The following is a 25613-nucleotide window of genomic DNA, read 5'->3' as shown; positions in this document are numbered from 1 at the left end:
AATTTGCCAGGACAATGGACAATGGACAGGATGAAGAGGTGCAGTTGAGTTTCCTCCAGGCTGTCCTGATATATATATATGTATATTGTGGACACAGCCCGGACACACACAGACATTATTTACAATATTTACAAATATAATAATGGTCACTTAGACCCAATCCAAAGTCCATGAAGTGCACAAACCCCAAAATGACACTCAGTCCTGGCCACAATGCCTTCTTCTCGGGCCGCCTCCACTCTCTTCTGCCTTGTCCTCCTTCCACCCGACTCTAGCGCTGAATGAATGGAGACGGCCCCTTTTAAACAGTCCCCGGATGAGCCCCAGGTGTTCCCGGCATTCCTCCTCTGGCCACGCCCCAGCGTGGCGGAAGTGCCGGCTGTCCTCCCGGCAGCTCTCCGGGCGCCGTCCTAATTCTTCCCCCCAGCACTTCCTGGTGTGGCGGAAGTGCTGGGGTAACAGGTCCCCAAGGCATTGGGGCGCCTCCTGGCGGTGACCACGGGCCCCTACAGGGTGGAGCTTCCATGCCCTGTACCCGTGGCCCCCAGAGCAACCAGGAAGGTGGCCCCCACGTGATCCAGGGTGGGCTTAGACCCACATCAGGTCCCTCACGGCGTCCCGGCCGGGTCATTGCCCCTGGCATCCCTGACAATATATATATATATATATATACACAGTATATGGACTGGTGATATGTTGGAAGTATGTAGATATTATAAGGCTGAACAGTTTACATCGGAGACTTGTAGATCATCTAATTCATGTTGCCATCAGGGAAAAGTACCATATGCTATGAGAATCTGTGTTCCCGCAACAATTACAGCTATAAAAAGTTTTGTTTCGAAATAACCACAATTTTCTCTGGTGTATGTTTACAATCACGGAATAGCGATACAACATAGAATCGAAATAGTTAAACAATCCGACATAATAGAAATTATACAGCCAATAATGGATACAAATCCATACGTCCAAAAGTATCGCACTTTACACGAAACTTATGAGCAAAATACAGACAAAGAAATTATCTTGGATGTCTATATGAATCCGAAAGATCACAGTTGCATTTATAATAAACCCACTTGTGACAAATTGTCAGCAATAATACTTTAGAATAACTGAGATATCAAAGACAGAGTAGATATTCGTGTATATCCAAATGCAAAGCATGATTCGTCTTGTATGTCAAATACATTGCCACATTCAAATCCTTTACTCTTTCCTTTGCTTTTCCCAGATGGCGAAACAGGATAGTCATACAATATTAAACAAACACATTCAGAAAGATGAATAACACCCACACAATATTTCGGGTAAAAGTCGCACCTAATCATCTCTTCTTTATTAAATCGAATCACGCTAAACTTAGAACGGAACATATGCAAGGTCTCATTGATCACGTTCACAATTCAAATGTCAATAGGTCAGACAAATTCAAAATAGGTAAAGCAGTAACATTACTATCATCATGTCAAGGTAGTCCAAGAGCATTGCAACAGTTATATCGTGAGATTTCTTTATTACAATGACATGCAATCCACAATGGCCAGAAATCCTTCTTGAGAACAATGCCACCAGTTATATGGGCTCTGGATATTCCCACTTTCGTAAGTTAATTGTTTTATCAGAAAGTCTTATTTTTATTGAATGAACTTGAAAGGGTATTCTGGCAAAAAGGAGATCTTGATATCCATCCATCCATTTTTCAACCCGCTGAATCCCAACCACAGGGGTCTGCTGGAGCCAATCCCAGCCAGGGCACAAGGCAGGAACCAATCCTGGGCAGGGTGCCAACCCAGCACAGGACACACACAAACACACTAGGGAAAATTTAGAATCACCAATCCACCTAACCTGCATGTCTTTGGACTGTGGGAGGAAACCGGAGCGCCCGGAGGAAACCCACGCAGACACGGGGAGAACATGCAAACTCCACGCAGGGAAGACCCGGGAAGCAAACCTGGGTCTCCTAACTGTGAGGCAGCAGCGCTACCACCGTGCCGCCCACATCTTGATATGCCATTCGTATTAAAACGTTTACAGGTTCCCGTCAGATAACTTTTGCAATAACAATTAACAAATCACAAGGAGAAACATTTGAAAAGGTCGGTTTATTTATAAGAGACAAACAAACGATATTCACGCACAGCCAGTTATACGTTGCATTATCACGCTGTGAGACCAAACAAAAAATCACAATTCAATGCAATTTTGAAGAAACGTTCATTCATAATATTGTTTTTTAGAAAGTTTTAAAATAAAAAGTGAACATAATGCATATGTAACAATTCCCATGAAAAAACAAATTAGGGTTAGGGTTAGGGTTAGGGTTACACTTTGCATTGTATTTCCACAGGACCAAACCTGGGGGTTGGCGAGCGTAGTGAGTAGGGGGCAGATACATATATATATATATATATATATATATATATATATATATATATATATATATATATATATATATATATATATATGTATATATATTTATTGTGGCAGTAGGGGGCACTAGTGCTCCCTTGAACCCTCAGGTATGACTCCAGACACCCGATACAAGTTCAAGACTTTTTATTGTTTAATAATAATGTGCACAAAGCACCCTCCACACTACTCATAAACTAACCCAACAACACCTACACTATTCTCTCCTCCTCGTCCAGATACTTCGCCCCTCTACCTCCCAGCTCAGCTCAGTGTCTGGACTGGCCCTTAGTCCTTTTATAGCCCCTGACCCGGAGGTGTTCCTGCCCAATTAAGTCCACAGTTCTTTATTACTTCCGGGTCAGGGTAAACAGTCCTTTTCTTCAACCCGGGAGCACGTCGTTCCTTCCTGTCACGTGACCGTGATGTACTCCCGGGTTATAGGTCACACAAGAGCCCACGGGCCCCCCTACAGCGACTCCCGGTGGCCCCCAAGGTATCCAGCAGTTCTGTGTAAAAACACTACATAGTCCATGAGGCCCTGCTGGAACTTGAGCACGATCCTGCTGTCGGAAGAGCTCCTCCTGGCGACCTGGGGGGTGAGGGCCGGAGCACGAAGCTGGCAGTCCTCCACAATATATATATATATGTATATATACATATATATATATATATATATATATGTATATATATATATATATATATATATACTAGACATTAAGCCCATTACAATAACGGCCGCTAGAACAGTAGTACATAAACATTAGTAGGAACAGTCTGTATTAAATGGCAAGGGACCTTGTATGTGGCTGTAATAGTAAAAGTTGGACAGTTTAACATCTGTGGCAGAGTGACGGGCTTTAAGCAAATTCCTGTCAATCATGAAGAATCCACTGCATCCACTGAACAGTGTCATTTCCAGGCAGATGAGTAGCTTCAGCGACAGACTTTTGTCACTGTCCTGCTCCACTGACAGACAGAGGAGATCGTTCCTCCCCCACACTACGCAACTCTTCAATTCCACCTGGGGGAGTAAATGCTAACATTACTCAAAGTTATTGTCTGCTTTTACATGCTTTTTTATTACTATTTAATTTAATATTGCGTTTTGTATTAGTATACTGCTGCTGGATTATGTGAATTTCCCCTTGGGATTAATAAAGTATCTATCTATCTATCTATCTATCTATCTATCTATCTATCTATCTATCTATCTATCTATCTATCTATCTATCTATCTAATATGCATCACTGTATTGTGTGCCTTTAATCTTCTCTCTCAGTAATACTGGTTTGTATTTCCGTAAAATGCCTGTAATTTTGTCTGACAGTAATACAGTGGAACCTCGGTTCACGACCATAATTTGTTCCAAAACTCTGGTTGTAACCCGATTTGGTCGTGAACCGAAGTAATTTCCCCCATAGGATTGTATGTAAACAAAATTAATCCGTTCTAGACCGTATGTAAATATATATTTTTTATGTTTTTAAGCACAAATATAGTTAATTATACCATTGAATGCACAATGTAATCTATACTAATAAAAGGCAAAGCCCTCACTGACTGACTCACTGACTCACTCACTTATTCCTTACAGCTTACTTACAAAAGTTGGGCAAGTTTTATTTCGAAATTCTACGCGTAATGGTCATAACTGGAAGGTATTTTTCTCCATTTACTGTAATGGAGTTGAGCTCGAAAGCCGTGGGGGCGGAGTTTCGTGTGACATCATCACGCCTCCCACGTAATCACGTGAACTGACTGTCGACGCAGTGCGTAGAAAACCAGGAAGACCTCCAAAAAGCGCTGAAAAAAACATGCATTATATAATTGAGAAGGCAGCGAAACAATAAGAAGCGAGCGAGTGACATATACTACCATATTCATGAGTGCTGCTACTTCGGACAGAAAGCAAGGTGTAAACCTAAACTTTAAATTAAGGTTATAGACAGGCTGCTGCTGGCGTTTCTCATGCCCACAGGTAATGCGGGATACAAGTTTAATGAGAGGACGCAGGATATAAACGAGAGTTTTGATCACTTTGTAACTAAGTTAAAATTGTAGGTGAAGGGGTGTGCTTATGCAAATTCCGAGAGACTGTGTTTGTGGGGGATTGACAGTTAAGGCGGGTGGGGGAGTCACATCATCATCTCCCCTCCCATTCATCTAATTTCGCTCTGAGCTGAGCTCCGCGGCTAACGCCGTCTTTCGAAGCGACTTCGTCACAGTGCCACCAAATACTCACAGAAAAATCCACAAGTTAATACACACGCGGTCTCTAGAGTTTCTCCACACTGAATCCTCCAGGCACTACTTACAAAAGGTTACATTGACAATCGTGTTCCTTTTCTTAGCACAAGCACAGCTAGGGTTAGCACTTTTAATACAAAAAAATAAGGGACGCATACTGCAGCGGGGGCCACATCCCTTGGGGGCCAAGCACAATTTCATTCTCAAATACGGGGCGATTCCGTATTTTAAAGGACGGGTGGCAACCCCAAGCACAGCTGAGAAGCTTCGATGCATGTGCTCCATAACACGTTAAAAAATAATGCATTTAATCACACTTTGCATTCCAAGCAAAGGGGAACTTTTGTCAATGCATGATTTCCTGGTACAACGATTACATTGATCAGCGCATCCCAGTTCATTTTACCCTCGCACCACCTTGGTTTGAGAAGAAGTCTGAAAAAATATGAGGTTAACGCAGAAAAACAGATCACCAATTGAAGCTTTATGAATAATCGATTCACCATCAATAATTGTTTTGGTAAAGCCATACTCAGTGTAATCCTCCTTCCATTTTATAATTTTTCCGCCACTAGCAATGATTAAATGAACGGTAAAAAAGTAAGAGCGAAGCGAGGGTGACTTATTTAGGCAGGCATATATATGACAGCAACACTGATGACAATGTCAATCATGTTACGTTATTATTAAAATGTTTCCATTTCTTTTCCATTACTTCTTTAACACACTACTTCTCCGCTACGAGGCGCAGGTATTTTGCTATATATATATATATACTAGCAAAATACCGCTTCAGAGAAGTAGTGTGTTAAAGAAGCAATGAAAAGAAAAGGAAACATTTTGAAAATAACGTAACCTGATTGACAATGTAATTGTTTTGTCACTGTTGTGAGTGATGAGTGTTGTTGTCATATATATATATATATATATATATATATATATATATATATATATATATATATATATTTACACACACACACATAAACATATATATATATACATATCTATACACACACACATATATAAACATATATCTACATATACATACATATCTATATATATACACACACAGCTATTTCGTATCAGTGCAATACGCTGTTTGTTAAAACGGTTGACTCCCGCTCTTACGTGCAATAACAAATCAAATCATTCAGTTGTCTTTGCTCATATGTCATTTTAGAGCTGGACGCCTGGCATCTTTTTTTGGCCACAAGTTCGTTTCTGTTTGCTGTGAGGTTCTGTGTTGTGGAGATTCTCAGGATGGATTGCAGGTGCTCATCAGTGAGGCGACTCCTGTGTGCTGTTTTGTTAGTCTTTATCACTGAGAAGAGCTTCTCACACAGATATGTGCTACCAAACATGCACAAGGTTCGAGCCGCATGTAGACGGACTTTTTGTTCTTCAATGTCACCAAAGCGCCGTGCAAACTCAGTGCGCAATAACTCTAGCTTCGCAATAACTTGCAGCATCATAAGGTAGACTTGATTAACGCGGTAAGTGTTCGGCAAGGCAGCTGGGATCTGTAGTTTATTGTGTTACCAGCGCTTCATATACCCGGGCCATTAATAACAATAATACAGTATATAAAATGATCTCGCGGGCGGATATAATTACACGCGGGCGGATGTGGCCCACGGCCCTTGAGTTTGACACATATGGACTAAATAGAACTTGAAAAGATATATTTTTCAAATGTGATCGCAATTCAGATAGAGTTGACGCGCTACAGCCTGCATGCCTCAATAAGTCATCCTCCCTCGCTCTTACTTTTTACCGTTCATCTAATGAATACACTGAGTATGGCTTTACCAAAACAATCATTGATGGCGAATAAAGTATCCATTATTCGAGTATGTAGATCGGTATATATATACATATATATATACCCGCGTATCGCAGCGGAGAAGTAGTGTGTTAAAAAGGTAGAAAAGAAAAGGGAACATTTTAAAAATAACGTAACATGACTGTCAATATACAGTATTTGTTTTGTGAGTGTTACTGAGTGTTGCTGTCATCAAGGATTTGATTATCATTATTTCTTTCAATCAGGTTCGTATTTGTAGGATGTGTTGTGTTCAAGTTACATTCCGTGTTTGTCAATCGTTGTAAAGATGACAGGTTTCATTCATCGATTCGTTTCTTACTGCATCAATAAACAGCTCGTCTTCTTCTTTATCTGAGACCTGACACACTGCATGCACGGGTTTGTTTTACACTGTCTTCCTTTAGCGAGCCATTGACTTTTTCCACCGTGTGCTTTGTTTCCACAGTAGCTGCATTTATGAATATGCTTATCAGGCGCTTCATATTTTTTGCTGCCTTTTCAATTGTGTAATTCGGTTTTGTTCAGCTCTTTGGAACTGTTGCTTTTTATCTGTGCACTGCGTCAGTTCATGTGAGCTACTCGGTGTACATGCATCGAAGGTTCCCAGCTGTGCTGGTGCCATCTCGTGCTATGTCCATGGCTGTATTTAATGTTACCTTAGTCCTGGCACTTAAAACTTTCTCTCGCAGTTTCGCTGAGTTTGTGTCAAACACCACCCTGACCATCTCATCTTCCTCTCCATAAGCACAGTCCTTCACCCGTGAATATTTACCCGTGGCAGTTTGCTATTGGATTGCCGCTGACGGACGGCCTTATATGGGCAGGCACTAAATTACAAACGCCAGCGGCAGCCTGTCTATGAACTTAATTTAAAGTGTAGGTTTACATCGTGCTTTGTTTCCGAGTAGCAGAACTCATGAATATGGTTGTATATGTCACTCGCTCGCTTCTTATTGTTTCGCTGCCTTCTCAATTATATAATGCATGTTTTCTTAAGCGCTTTTTTGAGGTCTTCCTGGTTTTCTATGTACTGCGTGATTACGTGGGAGGCGTGATGATGTCACACGAAACTCCGCCCCACGGCGTTGAAGCTCATCTCCATTACAGTAAATGGAGAAAAACTGCTTCCAGTTATGACCATTACGCGTAGAATTTCGATATAAAACCTGCCCAACTTTTGTAAGGAAGCTGTAAGGAATGAACCTGCCAAATTTCAGCCTTCCACCCACACGGGAGGTTGGAGAATTAGTGATGAGTCAGTGAGTGAGTCAGTGAGTGAGTGAGTGAGTGAGGGCTTTGCCTTTTATTAGTATAGATATATATATGAATGACCTCCACAGAGCGCTGAGACTTTTGATCACGTGAACGTGTCTGCATAAAGTGGCGTCTCCTGCCCTACAAAACTCGAGCAGTCGGTGCGTGCATAGCTGTGCCGGCCTTTGAGACGCTGACTGCGCTTCTGCCTTAAGTCAAAGTGAGCACTTTTAATTTTTTTCATCCTCCCCCTGAGCTATAGTCCAGACAAGTGCAAACACGGTACCCCTTTTCTACACCGCGGCAAACTAATATTATTTCTTTTGCACGTATATGATTATGAGGTCGTCAGCTCGGATTATGAAGACACGCACACGAGTGGAGGACTGACAGTGCCATCACAGCCGATTAATGGCAGGGATGTCTCACCAGTCTACACAAGACCCACCGCGACTGTCCCCAAAAGGCGATCATAACGTCAGCGAACACATCTCTCTATACTATATAAAAGAAAAAGGCAACTTTCCTTTCTTTACACCTTTTTTCCTTTTATCCCAAACCAAAGCCTTTCTCGCTTAACACTGCAGAGGACACAAAACTCATTTTCTTTAAATGCCGGTAAGGCACATTACCAGAGGCACAAATTTGAACGTTCACATAGAAAATGTAATTTCTATACCACAGCCGTCGTGTAGCGCCTTTCAAAAGAGTGATGATCGAGAGATGATCCATATACATTTTAGCTGCTGTTAGTTACTTACCTGTTGTGTTACACAGTCTTTAAAATGTAGTTTACCCGCAACCACTCCAGTAGTGCTCAATGCACCTGTACTTCTTAAAACGTTAATGTTTTACTGTTTAATAACTTATAGACTATATTTTATTATTTTTCCCTTGCACTCAGTGACCAAAGCTATACACACACATATAGACACATACAGTACATATATATATACACATATATATACCTGTGTGTATGTTTGTATGTATGTGTGTATATATATATATACACACACACACACACCTATCTACATCATATATATATATATATATATATATATACACACACACACACATACATACATACATGCATACACACACACACATATATATAATTTGTGTGTGTGTATGTATGTATGTGTGTGTATATATGATGTAGATAGGTATGTATATATATATGTGTATATGTAGATATGTATATAGATATGAAGATATGTATGTGTATATATATATGTATGTGTATATATGTATGTATATATATATATATATGTACATATATATATATATATATATATATATATATATATATATATATATATATATATATATATATATATATATATATGTAGACTCAAACCTATTATGACAACAGCAATCCAAGCTGTGAGAAGACAGTCAAAAGGCGTGTCAGACGTCGTGGTACATTTTCTGATGCAGCTAGACGAAAACAACTTCGTGACGCTGCCGCCAAATACACAAAACAATTACTTTGACAATCATGTTACATTATTTTTAAAATGTTTCCTTTTCTTTTTCATAACTTCTTTAACACATGACATTGCTGCGAAGCGCGGGTATTTTGCTATATATATATATATATATATATCACAGCGACACTCATAACAGTGACAAAACAATTACATTGACAATCATGTTACGTTATTTTCAAAATGTTTCCTTTTGTTTCTCTTTCCTTCTTTAACACACTACTTCTCTGCTGCCAAGCGCGGGTATTCTGCTAGTAGTAAACTAAATGTAAAAACATTGAATAACACTACGAAAACCTTGAATGACAGAGAAAACTAACACTGCAAGAGTTTGCGCTATAGCCTTACGACCCGCTCGCTAAAAACACTTTTTTTAATGATTTTTAAGCACAGGGAAAAAAATGAACATTTCAAAAATCTGTAATTTAATAAACAACCAAGAAAAATAACATTGCAACAATGTACGTGCGCGCCTTTGTGTGTGTGTGTCTCTCTCGCGGGCCTGCGTGTGTGTGTCTCTCTCTTAAGTGTGCGCCTCTGTGTCTGTGCGTGTGTGTGTCTGTCTCACCTGTGCGTGTGTGTGTCTGTCTCGCACGCACCTGTGTGTGTGTCTGTCTGTCTCGTGCACGCCTGTGTGTGTGTGTTTGTGTCTCGTACGCGTCTGTGTGTCTGTCTTTCGTGCGCCTGTGTGTCTGTCTTTGTGTGTGTGTCTGTCTCTCTCTCTCTCTCTGCACAGGGAATGCACAGGAAAAGACTGAACATGTGCCGTGTGGCCTCGCGGATGCGCACTTCACTAGAAGACACACACACACAGACACCTGGACGCACACAGGGGTTTAATTAAAGAGGATATATATATATATATATATATATATATATATATATATATATATATATATATATATATATATATATATATACTGTAATAAAAAGCAAGCACAAGCATAAAGTTTTGGGGTTTTTTAGGCCCTGTATACTGTAAAGCAAAATTAGGTTTCGTCAGTGTTTTCTATCCAAGTACAACAGACAGAGAAACAAAGCCAGGTTTGACAATTGGACAAAGTGGAGGACAGGAAGTGATGAAACGATGGGGAAAGCCATGATGATTGATGGGCAATTCACGTCATCATTGAGGGACCAGAGGTAAGAAGAAACCCGGAAGTGGATGGTATCAAAAGTCTTCCAGGAATGGTTATGGCGGTGGTGCTTCGTTTCTTCTGAAGAAACAGGAAAAGAGAGGTTAGTACCCCGTCATTGTCCCCTGTCATGACTTGTCGCAGCGCCCTTCGGGTCCTTAAGCCGCTCCCCATGCGCTTGTGCGTGACAATACACATATATATATATATATATATATATACATATGTATATATTTTTTATATATATAAAATCCTAAGCCTAAAAGTGCAACAATTTTGTACAATGATTTTATTTAACTTTTTTGTCACACTTTAAATTGGGCTTATTTTAAAACCTACATATATATGTTTGGTATCATTCTTTTCAGAATTTATTGGACTGTCAAAAGTAAATATTTTTTGTTGATTTGATATGTTAAACAATTGCTTTGTGTTCTTTTTTAAAAAATGTTAGTTTTTGGAAAAATATTCAGCCCTGGGAGATAAGAAACAAAAAAAAAATAGCCCTAAAAGAGTTAATGTAATGTTGTTAGATTTTCAGGTTCTTATTCCGTTTTTAAATTTTAAACTAATATATATAAGAACTCATGTCCCGCGAGACAAGACTTTGTGCCAAGAGATTAAACCATGCTCGGGACCGGAAATAAAAGACAAAGAGTAGGACAGCTGCTGTATAGGCTTTTAAATGTTCGAAGCGCCATGTGAGATGCAGATCACGTGGCACGGCAGCAGCGGCAAACCAGCAGCTGATCGAGCTAAGAGGATGCAAGAAAAAAAACTGTATTTGTTTCCCATTGTATCACCGTTTAAGAGGGGGTTTCGGAGGAGCGACTGCGTCTCCTTGGGTGCGTTCCGCCCCCCTCTTCACAACGCGAAGTTGGGTGGAGTGTTGTGTAGTCCTGTTGTGTTCTGCAGGCGCCCCCAGTGGGAGCTGCAGCAGGAGCTGCTGGACCCTTCTGGGCACTGGTTTTGCCACACCTGGAATGCCAGGTGCCCAATAAAAGGAGCCAGTAACCACCACTCAGCGGCCAGAGTAGGGTGGAGGAGGACAAAGCTTGGAGGAGAAGTGGTGGTGGTGGAAGAGATAGAAGAAGAGAGTGTGTGGTGGGTTTGGTGGTGCTTATACACTTGGAACTGTGTTGTGCCTGTGGGGAGTACGGGGAAGACGTGCCCCACAGGTGAAGAAAATAAAAGACTTTTTATTTTATACATGCCTCTGTGTCCATCTGTGTTGGGTCAGGAGCCTATATAGCGCCTTTTGTTACTATACTGTATATATATCTATATATATATATATATATAAATACTGTATACAGTATATGTGTATATATACAGTATATGAATAAAATTAAAGGATTTTTATTCCACCAAAGCACATTACACAATCACCTCTCCAGTAATAAGCCACAAATAAACAGTAAATCACAATTATTCCTCCTTCTTTTCTCCTCCGCTAAGTGTCGCTGGCTGCCTCTTGACCCTGACTTGCCCATGTCAGCCCCGAGAATGCTTCTGATGCCATTCTGTCTCCTCTAGGAAGCACTTCCGGGCCATAGACAAAGTATGGTGGTCCTCCTCTGACATCACCCTCAACTGATTCCAAGGCACACCTACAGGTGTCCCGACTGGGTTCTCATACAAGGACCACTGCCACCTAGTGCACGGGGGATGGAACCACTTCCAAGCTCCGGCTTCTGGTGGTCCAACTATTATTCTATGCCTGTGGGGCACAGAGTTATCTTTCCACCCAGCTGGCCAATCCATCCATCATTCCTCTTGGGCCTCCCATCAGGATGCCCATTTTCTTCTTACAATATATTCACAGCCAGGAAGAGCAGTGGAGCCCAGAAGATATAAAGAAAACAAAAACATTTAGATTTATTTATAAAGATGAAAAACTCAGCCAGTCCAGCCTTAACAGTAAATATCTGACTAATTTGACATCTGGGATAAGAATGAGATGCCCCTCTCCAGCCATGCCTCTTTTTATCTGGTACTGACTTGAAGGGGCAAGGCCTTCTCTGTGCTCCACGGAAGTGGTGATTTTCTTTTGCTGGGATTCAAACAGTATACAGTGATCCCTTGCTGTATCGCGCTTTGACTTTCGCGGTTTTGCTCTATCGCGGATTTTATATGTAAGCATATGTAAATGTATATTGCGGATTTTTCGCTGATTCGCGGATTTCTGCGGACAATGGGTCTTTTAATTTATGGTACATGCTTCCTCAGTTTGTTTGCCCAGTTGATTTCATACAAGGGACGCTATTGGCGGATGGCTTAGAAGCTACCCAATCAGAGCACGTATTACATATTAACTAAATCTCCTCAATGCTATAAGATATGCCTCCTGCGCGGTGCTCGATTGTTTGCTTGTCTCTGCCTCTATCTCACCCTCTCTGACATTCTCTGCGCCTGACGGAGAGGGTGTGTGCTGAGGTGTTGTTTGCACAGAAGCTGTTTGCCTAGTGGATACGGACGCTCCTCTAAGAAATGCCGCTTTATCGAGGTGCGTCCAAAAGCACACTTATTGATTTTTTGATTGTTTGCTTTAATCTCGCTCTCTCTCTCTCTCTGACGTTCTCTGCGCTTGACGGAGGAGATGTGAGCAGAGGGGCTTTTTGCACAGAGGCTGTTTGCTTAGAAGATACGGACGCTCCTGTAAAAAATGCTGAAAGGCTACCTTCACATTGATCCCTTCATTGCAGCTGCTTTATCGCGGTGCTTGCATACTTAAAAGCGCAACAGCCCTATTGATTTTTCATTGTTTACTTTACTCTCTCTCTGACATTCTCTGCTCCTGACGCGCACCTTGAAGAGGAAGATATGTTTGCATTCTTTTAATTGTGAGAAAGAACTGTCATCTCTGTCTTGTCATGGAGCACAGTTTAAACTTTTGACTAAAGGGTGTTATTTCATGTCTAGAGGGCTCTAATAATGTTAAAAAACGTATTTAGAAGGTTGTAAACATGTTTTCAATGCTCTAACTGCGAAAATATTAGATTTATAAATAAAGAATCCTACTTCGTGGAAATTCATTTATCTGTCTGGAGCGGATTAACCGCGATAAACGAGAGTTTACTGTATAACTGTGCGGAGAATATTTATAAACAGTGTGGGAGAGTTTCTAAGGGCTTAAAATATATAAAAAATAACCATACAGACATATGGTTTCTACTTCGCGGATTTTCACCTATCGCGGGGGGTTCTGGAACGCAACCCCCGCGATCGAGGAGGGATTACTGTATATTAATTATAGACAGAAGAGCACATGAAGGATTGGGTTACTACCCTGGTAGCCCCCATTTAATGAAACAACAAAACTAAAGAGAAATGACAATTAACAGTCTCAGTCATGGTTCAATTTGCTAATGGATTGCTACTGAGTAGGAGCTCTGCAGGTCCTAAAATGAACAGGCACTTCCTGTGGGAGGCCAGTATTAGTAGTGAATCCTTCCAGAAGGGGCAGAACTTCTGTGTCTGGAGAGGAAATGAGGACAGAAGACTTCTGAGGCTTGCCTATTGCTACTGTGGAGAGAGAGAGAGAAGCATATAATCGCGCCACTCTCCACCAACTGGGCAGGTCACACAGTGAATTTGAATTTCTTTAGTGTGTATGTGGACATGAACGTTTTTATGAGCATCCTGTAATGGACCCCTGTCCCACTTGCCTTGGTTACTTTTGGAATATACAGTACTCTGACTCTCCATCAACCTGAATGGAAAAAGCAGATTATGGAATTGGATGAAACGATTGATAACTGGAAATTGATTTTGGACCACTATACAGTCAACATAGAAAATGCAATATTAATCAGCCTTCATTTTTTTCATTATATCTTGATTTATTTTTTTATGTTAGTTTCCTGTTATTGTGGTTATGCGTGTTATGCATCCATAGTGGCATTTTTGTTTAGTAAAAGACTATACTAACATTGATAAGGTAGCATTTTCCCAGATGACATCTGCTGGAATGCAACTCCAGTCCGGCACCTTAACCAGCAGACCACGTCTGCCATATTTCTGACAGGCTGAGTGCGTGCGGCTTAACCTTGTCATCCTGTGATTTAAAATTGAGTCTAAGCTGGCATGATGTTGTGACACTGGTCTGCCCTTCTTTATAAAGTGCCTTCAATCTTAATGCATACGGCACTTTATACTGGGAGAATTCAGAGAATAGTTTGATTAATAGACAAAAGTAAAAATGTCTGAATTAGGATACGCCACTCTAATTTTGGGTGTTCATACAAAATGTAGTGATTTTCTTCAAGAGGTAAACGTATATAATAAACACAAATATTTGCTTTGGATATCTGAAATATGAATATTTATGGTTTAGTTTAAACATTTAAAGTCTAAATATTCTTGATTATGATAGCAATTTATCATTTCTCTGCCTTTGATTGAGGACCATAGTGGGGTAGATCCCTAACAAAGAATCAAAAATAATTTATTTGTAAACCCTGACCATGAACTAGTCTAAAAGGATACCCCATATGCTTATGTTTGAAATTTGTCATTTTTAATCTTCAGGGAGTGGCTCTTTGGACCACTGGTAAAGACTCAGATACCAGAAATATGATCATATCCATGATCAGAAAACTTGAAATATCATAAAAGGACACTACACACGCCTAAATTACCATCTTTTTCAAAGTGTTTTGAAAAGGAGTAACTTTGACCCTTTAGAAGGTGAACCCCTGGGGTCAGTTGATGTGGCATACATAACTTCAAGTCCTTATGATCATTTTTACTGAAGATGCTAATTTATTTAATCTTTATTATAAGGATGTAATTCCCTGCACAAAATATGGTCTAAAATGTGAGAATCCCTATTTTTATAACTGGACATCAGGATGACTTGAACGGTTTGTCATATGCGGAGGTTTTCTTGTACTGGCAACAGGCAAAAAAAAACTGAAGTGATTTCAGAGCACTCATAAGTAATTCTTATGAACACAAAAATGCTGTTTAACACAGTGTGTAGTAAAAAATCAGGATACATGATAAGGTTCTGTTCATTCACAGTTTATCAAAATAATTCAATCATAATAAAGCAGCCATGGTAATAACTGTAACCATTCCTAGTGCATTTTTGTGCTAATCTGTCTTATGGATCAGAATAATAAGAGTTTGTTATTCTCAGCACAGATCTGACTATTGAAAGCCCTGTTCACCCTGGCAACTCAATCTTATCATTTATTTATTTATTTATTTATTTTTTGCTTTGCCCTGCTGGTCAACCCTATTTCAATAAGTATCAGAATCACTGTTTGAGGAAGGTTTATACTGAAATGACCCGAAAGCTGAACTAAATAGAGCAGTAAGTGCACTTTATTTCAAGGTGTTGTGTTCAGACCATGCATCATACACAGAAGTCAAAGGAAATGTCTTTCTTGGAAACCTGGATTTGTTTGTGTTTTTATTTTGGTACTTCCCTGTTTTCTATGGTGTTCTTATTATTTGTACTTTATTTGTTGGAGATCCATACTGCTGCTTAATGAATTTGAACTTTACCTTGAACATAATGTTCTTATTTACTTGCAGATTTTATTAAGTATATGGCTGAACAGTATTTACCCTTAGCTGCCTTCACTCTAATGAGGACACATCCTTGTTTAATAGGAGCACGATGTATATGAGACTTGACCTTCTCCTCCTCCTTCTCCTTCTCCTTTTCCTTCTCCTAGTATTTTGTGCCTATCTTTCTGTCACCTGCTGCTTCTTGTGCCACGGTCCCTATATAAAAGCCCACACCTGTTTCTTCCTAAGCTAATTGGGTGTCACCTGCAAATAATCAATTTGCTATGTTAACTAAAAACAATTTAAACATAATTAACATGCACTGCACATCCTTTGCTGATCACAGGAGGTCTTTCAGTCCACAGGGTAGAGGAACATCCTCCCATCTAGTCTTAATAACTGCAGGAAATAATATCTGCTGTGTTTTACACCTGACAAATAGGAATTATCAAGCATTTTCAAACTGAAGTCACTGACTGGGTGTTGGGCAGCACAGTGGCATGGTGGGTAGCGCTGCTGCCTCGCAATTAGGAGACCTGGGTTTGCTTCCTGGGTCCTCTCTGTGTGGAGTTTGCATGTTCTCACAATGTCTGTGTGGGTTTCCTCTGTCCAAAGACATGCAGGTTAGGTGCTTTGGAGATTCTAAATTGTCCCTCGTGTGTGTGTGCATGCCCTGTGTTGGCTGGGAATGGCTCCAGCAGACCCCTGTGACCCTGTCGTTAGGATATAGCGGGTTGGATAATGGATGGATGACTGAGTGTTGATTTTGTTCATCTGAGCCCTACTCATTTTGCATCTCGTCATCATAGGCAGGAAGGGCTTCAAGTCATCATCCCTGATGGCCACTGACAATGAGATCCCATTCATGTCTGATGCAGAATGTGGTGGATTGTCACCAATTTATTAGTCTGTTTCCAGCCAAGTGATGACAGATGAACAGTTGGGACAGGAATTGAACTTCTCGATTGTTTCATGTTTATACAGTGCATCCGGAAAGTATTCACAGCGCATCACTTTTTCCACATTTTGTTATGTTACAGCCTTATTCCAAAATGGATTAAATTCATTTTTTTCCTCAGAATTCTACACACAACACCCCATAATGAAAACATGAAAAAAGTTTACTTGCGGTTTTTGCAAATTTATTAAAAATAAAAAAACTGAGAAAGCACATGTACATAAGTATTCACAGCCTTTGCTCAATACTTTGTCGATGCACCTTTGGCAGCAATTACAGCCTCAAGTCTTTTTGAATATGATGCCACAAGCTTGGCACACCTATCCTTGGCCAGATTTGCCCATTCCTCTTTGCAGCACCACTCAAGCTCCATCAGGTTGGATAGGAAGCGTCGGTGCACAGCCATTTTAAGTTCTCTCCAGAGATGTTCAATCGGATTCAAGTCTGGGCTCTGGCTGGGCCACTCAAGGACATTCACAGAGTTGTCCTGAAGCCACTCCTTTGATATCTTGGCTGTGTGTTTAGGGTCGTTGTCCTGCTGAAAGATGAACCGTCGCCCCAGTCTGAGGTCAAGAGCACTCTGGAGCAGGTTTTCATCCAGGATGTCTCTGTACATTGCTGCAGTCATCTTTCCCTTTATCCTGACTAGTCTCCCAGTTCCTGCCACTGAAAAACATCCCACAGCATGATGCTGCCACCACCATGCTTCACTGTAGGGATGGTATTGGCCTGGTGATGAGCGGTGCCTGGTTTCCTCCAAACGTGACGCCTGGCATTCACACCAAAGTATTCAATCTTTGTCTCATCAGACCAGAGAATTTTGTTTCTCATGGTCTGAGAGTCCATCAGTTGCCTTTTGGCAAACTCTAGGCGGGCTGCCATGTGCCTTTTACTAAGGAGTGGCTTCCGTCTGGCCACTCTACCATACAGGCCTGATTGGTGGATTGCTGCAGAGATGGTTGTCATTCTGGAAGGTTCTCCTGTCTCCACAGAGGACCTCTGGAGCTCTGACATAGTGACCATCGGGTTCTTGGTCACTTTCCTGACTAAGGCCCTTCTCCCCCGATCACTCAGTTTAGATGGCCGGCCAGCTCTAAGAAGAGTCCTGGTGGTTTTGAACTTCTTCCACTTACGGATGATGGAGGCCACTGTGCTCATTGGGACCTTCAAAGCAGCAGAACTGTTTCTGTAACCTTCTCCAGATTTGTGCCTCGAGACAATCCTGTCTCGGAGGTCTACAGACAATTCCTTTGACTTCATGCTTGGTTTGTGCTCTGACATGAACTGTCAACTGTGGGACCTTATATAGACAGGTGTGTGCCTTTCCAAATCATGTCCAATCAACTGAATTTACCACAGGTGGACTCCAATTAAGCGGCAGAAACATCTAAAGGATGATCAGGGGAAACAGGATGCACCTGAGCTCAATATTGAGCTTCATGACAAAGGCTGTGAATACTTATGTACATGTGCTTTCTCAATTTTTTATTTTTAATAAATCTGCAAAAATCTCAAGTAAACGTTTTTCACGTTGTCATTATGGGGTGTTGTGTGAGGAAAAAAATGAATTTAATCCATTTTGGAATAAGGCTGTAACATAACAAAATGTGGAAAAAGTGATGCGCTGTGAATACTTTCCGGATGCACTGTAGGTTGTGATGGAACCAGGGGTGCCAGCGAGCCCCAAACCCCGAACACAAAGACATGAATGCAGTCCCTGGTTCAAATAAAGGATGGTTTATTATCCACAATCCTCAGTTAAGCACAAAGTACAGGTTCTCTTTGTTTACAGTACCTCACAATACCTCTCCTCTCACCACTGCACTGCCCTCCACCAGTCAAATGTTGCTCTTCACCCTCCCAGCTCTGACTCTCCTGGACAAGGGAGTGCAGTTCCTTTTATTGCAGACCCAGAAGTACATCAGTGCCAAGGCTGCTGGTCATTGGAAGTACTTCTAGGTCATACAGAAGTCCAATATAGCAGGGAGCACATATCTCTGCTGCGCCCTCTCATGGTAAACGCAGACCCCAGCATTCCCTACTGGTTTCTGACTGGGTACCGAAATCCATAGCCACTACCATCTAGGGTCTTGGGGGAATATAGATTTCCAAGCGATGTCTACTTCCCATGGGCTGTCTTTCCATCCACTCTGGTCATCTCTTCCGGGTCTGGCATACCTTTCTCTCCTCTGGCTGGGATGCATGTCTATCTACTAGGTACCTCCCGTTCGAGTAAGGAACCATCCCCGTCTAACCCATGTGGCACTTACAAGGTTTATAGTTTTTTTATGGTTATTATTGGTGCATGCATTGAGTACTGTGAAGTTCTTACTTGCATGTGTTAATCAACATACAACACATGGGACAAAATCATTGAGGCAAGAGACATTTCTGTAGAACACCAAATGAGTAAAGATGGGTGCAATAGATAATGAACCTTTCTTACTATGATGTCTCTATTTTTCACAAAGGTATACTAGAGAATCATAAAAGGCCTCCCTAGTAGCCTACTGAGAAGCCCAAGAGGAATAGGACATCTTCTCTAAGAAAGATCTGCAATTATATCCAATAACATGATAGGAAGGATATCAATATTATAGAGCTTTGTGGCATCTGCCCGGTTGCTTTAGCACTAGACTAACTGAAAACATGGCAGAGCACAAGCTACCGGACTGACTTCATTTAGCACATGAAGTGTGTATCTGTATGACAAGGAATGCATATTTCCCACATGCTTAGTAAGATGTCCTTTCACCACAATGTCCTCTCCACTGTCTTCAAATCCAACCTTCCTTAGTTTGATTTTCTGTCAGAACATGTCAAACTCCAGAATATTGATAGGCTGGCCTCAGTAATACTAAGAGAAAGCTGATGCTGTACTTATACCAGACAAGATAGGAAGTTGTGTCTTGTCTTAGGCAATGGCTGCTTTCAGAACACTTGACTTTATAATGAGTTGTTAGCAGTTGAGCGTTGATTAAAGAAGGCTGCAAGTGAGAAGTAAAATTCTGGGACAAAGAGGTAACATGGGTTATGTATGTTATACTGTATATTCATAAAATGTTTATTCTAGGGGAAAAGATGAATACTAGACTGAAGTACAAAACATCAGCTTTAATTTCTGGGCAGTGTTTTATATATAAAATTAACAATATTTTAAAAAATGAATGACATTTGTTGCATTTAGTCGCCCAATAACAGCTGAGCAGAATGACTGATGGGTGATTCAAACTGCTCAGGTGTTCCTTTAATTATCAACACAGCAAAGACCACTGAGTGTGGAGGGTTAGTTGTAGTCACTGGAGTTTGCATTCGGAGTCTGGCGTTGACATCAAACATACAAAACAAGATGGAAACTAGAGAACTGACTTTGACAGAAAAGTAAGCAAATCTGAAAGTGAGATTAAGGCGAAGAGTGATCAGACCCATTGGTGAACAACTGGATATATTTAAATCATCATGTACAGAATAATTTGAAAAAGAAACCAGCCACTGGAGTTGTAAATTATTTGCAATTAGCAGCCGATGACAGCAGTATTATTAGAGCTCTGAAGAGAAAGTCAAAAATGACATCCAAAGAGCTAAAGGATAGGGTACAGGAGCTGAAGTGTTGCTGTTCAACTTTCACAGAAAAATTAAAGAGAAGAGATACAGAAGCTACATTAGAAGATGTAAATGTCTCATCACCACCAAGATCATGAAGACCAGAATGGAATTTATAAAGTATGGCAAAAGATGAGCTAGCAACGCCCTGGAACAGAGTTTTATGGATGGTGTGGGATGTGGCCTGGACACAGACAGGCGGACACTGACGGTTCACCCAACACACGTTTAATCATAAGTACTATTTACAATGAGTACACACACAACCCCCAAAACTCCCCCAAAGTCCAGGCCTCTTCACTATGCCTCTCTTCTCCTGACCACCTCCCCTCCTCTTCTTCCGAGCTCTGTCCTCTTCCATCCGACTCCAGCCATCGAATGGAGGGTGGCGGCCCCTTTTATCCCCATCCGGATGTGCTCCAGTTGCCTCCCGATTATATTCCGCCAGAACTCCCCAGTGTGACAGAAGTACTGGCTGCGCACCCGGAAGCACTCCGGGTGTCCCTGGTCTTCATCCCCCTAGCACTTCCGGGTGTGGCGGAAGTGCTGAGGGCCAGGGCTCCAAAGGCATTGGGGTGCCTCCTGGCAGTGACCATGGGCCCCTGTAGGGTTGAGCTTCCAAGCTCAGTTCCCGTGGTCCCCAAAGCCACCAAGGCGGTTGCCCCCACGTGGTCTGGGGGAGGTTCCAGCCACCTGTGACAATGGATAAGGTAAAGATCAACTGTTTACCAGAGTGATGGGAAGAGAAATGTGTGGAGAATAGAGGGAGTGTAAATGATCCTACATACCTGTACACCAGTTCATCTGTGAGACATGCAAGAGACAACATCATGGCATAGCAGCTTCTGGAATTGTTTCACTGGTCCTTATTGATGATGTAAATGATGACAGTGGCAGTGGGATGAATTCAGAAATGTAGAGGACCATCTTGTCTTCCAAATCCAAACAAATACCTCCAAACTTATTGGATGGAGGTTTACAATACAGCAAGCTGATGATGTGAAACCTAATGCCCACTTAACTCAGGAGCTCATCAGAAAGCAAAAATGAAATGTTATAGACTGGCCAAATCGGTCTCCAAATTTAAAACAAACTGAGAATACACTTCACCTACTGAAAGGGAAAGTAAAGTCAGAATAGCCTCAAAATGAACATCTACTGAAAGAGGCTGTTGTAAAGGCTTGGCAAGAGATTTCCAGATGAAGTTATCAAGAGCCTGATGATATCAAAGGATTGCAGACTTGGGGTATTTATTGTGTGTAGGGAGTATGGGACCATGTACTGACTTTAATCAGCTTCATTTTGCCTTAGATTCATTTCTCTCAACACTCCTACTCAGGTAGATTTGGGAGACTAAACACAAACAAAACAAATGTCATGTTTTCCCATTTTGTTTCTGTTATATGTAAAATACAATACTGTCCAAAAATAAAAGCTGGCATTCTATACTATAATCATATTCATCGTTTTGGCTAGAATACATATTTTATGAATATATAACAATAATTATCCATATTAACTCATTCTCCTAGTGTTTTTGCATCTTATTGTGTATTTGTGTATGAAATAATGGTGTAGCTATTGCTGCTTTAGTGAATTAATGGCATTTTTGTGTAATAACCTACTTAATGTGATTCTTTGGAGCATTTCAGAGTGATCATACAATGATTATGCTCTCATTTTTTATTCAAGAAAAAGTTCTCCTTAATTAAAAAAAAATATATTAATTTAAGACAGCAATTATGATTAAGGTCTTAATGAAAGATGAATGGATCACCATTGGCATCATTTTTCATATTTCTGAAGAGTGTAAAAAACGTCCATTGACAGCTAACAAGAAGGTTAGTAAAATAGTAGAAACAATTAATTTTTTATCAATGGTCTGCAAACACATAAGCCAGTGGTTATAGAATGAGGGCCTGCAGGTTAACAAAGACTGACATTCTGACAAATTGAAGGCAGTTTTACTTTCATTTTGAGAATGGACAGAACACAGTAAGACACACAGAAAAACCTTCTTTACCTGATGTTTTTGGATCTCCCTTGAAACTGAATGTGGCCACCATCTACATGCTTTGTTGTCAGATTCTCCCAGATTCTACTTCCTGTGCTCATTTCTCCTTTTGCTCTCTTTCGGTTACTAACCTCACTTCTTTTTCACAGCCCTGAGATATGCCACCTCCAGAACTGGAATTAAGTTCACAATGGTGGGGTAGTTATATATTCTCAATCTCAATGTCTTGTCTATAGGCAAGGGCAGAATAACATTCTGATATGCTTTATTAATTTTTTTTTTTTGTATACATACTACATAACCCTGCTCATCAAGCCCCTTTCTCCCTGTAGAGCACATCTTGAGCACATTACTGACCTAATTTCTGGTGAACTTGTTCCAAAGGCCCAATCATCCAGGTCTACTCCTATGCTGTCTGAACCCTGTATACTATACATTTTAAACCTACTGCTCTAGTCTCATCTTGCTCATCTGCTATGACCAGCAGAAAATAAAGATAATTAAATCTAATGGATGGGTCCAGGGAACAGTCTAGCTGGCTGGAAATGGAAGTCATATTTCTTCAATGATATTTTCAGTAACAGTTAAATGCTGGTGGCATGCTCTTGATGCAAATAATTTAAGTCAAGTACTGTTTATGATGAAAGTGCAAGAAAGTGAGATTGTGGGAACATGCAAATCTGACTAACATAAACGATGGTATGAGAAAATGATAAATCTGTTTTTATTGGATGCTCAGAGTGATAGAGTGAGTCTGCAGACTTTAATTTATTTTAGAATCTGAGCTGAGGGAAATCCATGTAGGTAGAATTTGAGAAATGTGCAGTATTGTTGGGTGATAAGTATTTATCATTTGTCACATCTAGCACACAACCTTCTGTCTCATGCTATATTCCAGCCCGGCGTGTCATTCTGGTCCAGCAACCTTTCATGGAGAGAAGGGTCTATGCAACGTTCCTTTGGCAGTGGCCTGAGGACAAGGAGAACACACATGTTGTGGTCACCTCTCCAGCCATTGATCTCTACAGCTATCCCAACCCTGCTGTGGGGAGCATGGATCACTTGATTAGCTGCATGCTGGGTAAGTTCATTGTCCTTCTTTATCAGGAATGCTGTTTTATGATTGTTCATTTAACTAATTCATAAAAAGGAAGCCTAGGAGCAACTGTTGTGTGCTGTTCTATTCATCAGTCCTTCCAATATATAATTGAGTTTATTTATGGTATATCTGGTAACTTTTTAAGTATTTTCAAGCATTTGTTTAATCAGTAATCTCACATGCTTTATTCTTCTCATAGGTTTTTCTTATTTTCTCATATGACTTCACCATATTAGTTAACCAGACCCTCTCTTCTCTAATACTGTTCTTACTCTGTACGAACACATATGTAATATGTAAGCAGTGGTGTTTATAATAACGAACATTACTATACCTACATGTCTATATTTACAAGTGTTGGAATAATCTCAAGTTTTTTATCACAGTATAACACTGTGTAGATTCCTTTCTTTAACATTTCCTTAGTGTGTGATGTTGAGACTTTGAAAGATTGCTATAACCATTTCCTTTGTCCTGAAAGTGTCAAATGGTGGCCCTTTCCTAACCATAGGACTTGCCATATGGACCTGAATATCTCCACACCTTTGACTCTTGCTCTGTTAAGTCAGAGTTAGCAGCCTGTTGCGGATATGCAGCTGCATTCTGGTCACCATGAGGATGAACAAGGGTTGGCTCTATCTATGGACTTATTATCTCTAGACACCCCCCAGGTTGTTTAATAGAAAGAGTCGAAACATGGAAATTAGTTCAAAAATGTAAAATATCTCTAAACTACATGGATGGCATGCACCTAGATACTGTATCAAGTGGTCTCTGGATAAACCCGATGAAAGGAGAGAGGGAAGGAGGTACCCTAGGTTGCTGGTGATCCATGATTGGTGATTTATGTTGGTCTTGTGCTTCTTAACTATCCCCCTTAGAAAAATGGGGTACAGTATTGTAGTTTAGGAACCAACTCCTTTCCCATGTGCAGGCCTCATGCTGTTGATCCAGTCCTGATCACACAGGGCCTATGTTCTCAAACCTCTTACCAATCAATGTTTTACTTGAGACTGCGGGCTAAGAGAAAAGGTATCTTTTGGCATTTGGTTAAGTTCTTAAGGTAGATATGGTATCAAGTTATCCAACATCAGGTTTCTCTTGTGATCAGTTCTAGTTTGTTTTGTGGCAAGCAAGGCAAATAATTTTAGATTATCTGTTAACTGAACAGTTACAGTGGAAATTTCCTTAGAACACAGTAATGTTTTTCTAATACATGCTTTATCAGTATAAAGATACAGTTTATGACAATATAAAATAGCAAACCAAACAGTTGATTACAGTAATTTCCTATATTACCAAAGACCAGTGAGGGTGATTTTCATGAAAAGAGAATATTGATGGTAGTTTTATGTCTTTTTAATTAAAATTATAACTCTAAAGCAAGCAGGGGTCAATTAATTGGGTAAACTTTTATAAAAGTGCAAAACCATACAATGAGCAGAGCTAGAGAGTACCCTGCAGTTCTTAAAAAAATCCATGAGTTGATTCTTCTTAGCAAAAAAATGGCATTGCTTGTGGTGGTAACGGAGGGGTTATTTTGTTTGGAAAAAAAAAGAACAAGAAAAATATCATCAATCTAATTTTTCTGAATGGAATTTTAAATTTAGAACAACATGGGCATTTGCATTACTGCTATTTAGGAAAATTCATGGACGTAAAGGACCAGGAGACACATACTAATGAAATTATCAAAAACCTAAAAACACAGCTCCCATTGGTATGGTAAAGAACACTTCCAGTGTTAAAGATATCTTGAAGTGTATTTGTGATGTCTTAAAATTCATTTTAGGTAAATGTGATGAGGGCATCATTGTAATTATACTGAATTATATTTAATATCTGAAAGTGAATTTAAGATATCTTGAAATAAGACATATAATCAGATACCTAGTCTTCAAATACACAATGTTAATTCTGTCTTTTGTTTTTTGGTTTTAACATCACTTCTTATCTTCTTTGACTGTCCTCTTAGTGCCAACATACTGAAAGAACCTTTTAAGGTTAACTTTCATTGTTAGTAGCCCTCTTCTCAGATTACTATTAGC

The 25613-nt window shown here is 40.3% G+C and overlaps 1 protein-coding gene across 1 annotated transcript in view; it reads left to right on the top strand.

Moving 5' to 3' along the window:
- The window catches only part of LOC120515204 (uncharacterized protein SCO4629-like), a 74606-nt gene that overhangs the window by 36649 nt on the left and 12344 nt on the right, over positions 1–25613 (top strand). The window contains exon 5 of the mRNA XM_039735960.1: positions 23365–23547. Within this exon, the coding sequence (XP_039591894.1) occupies positions 23365–23547 (183 nt within the window). The remainder of the gene's footprint in view (positions 1–23364; positions 23548–25613) is intronic.

Source organism: Polypterus senegalus, chromosome 14 (genome assembly GCF_016835505.1).
Source record: "Polypterus senegalus isolate Bchr_013 chromosome 14, ASM1683550v1, whole genome shotgun sequence".
NCBI lineage: Eukaryota > Metazoa > Chordata > Cladistia > Polypteriformes > Polypteridae > Polypterus > Polypterus senegalus.
Note: the sequence above shows the minus strand (reverse complement) of the source record. Positions and strands in the feature narration are given on the sequence as shown.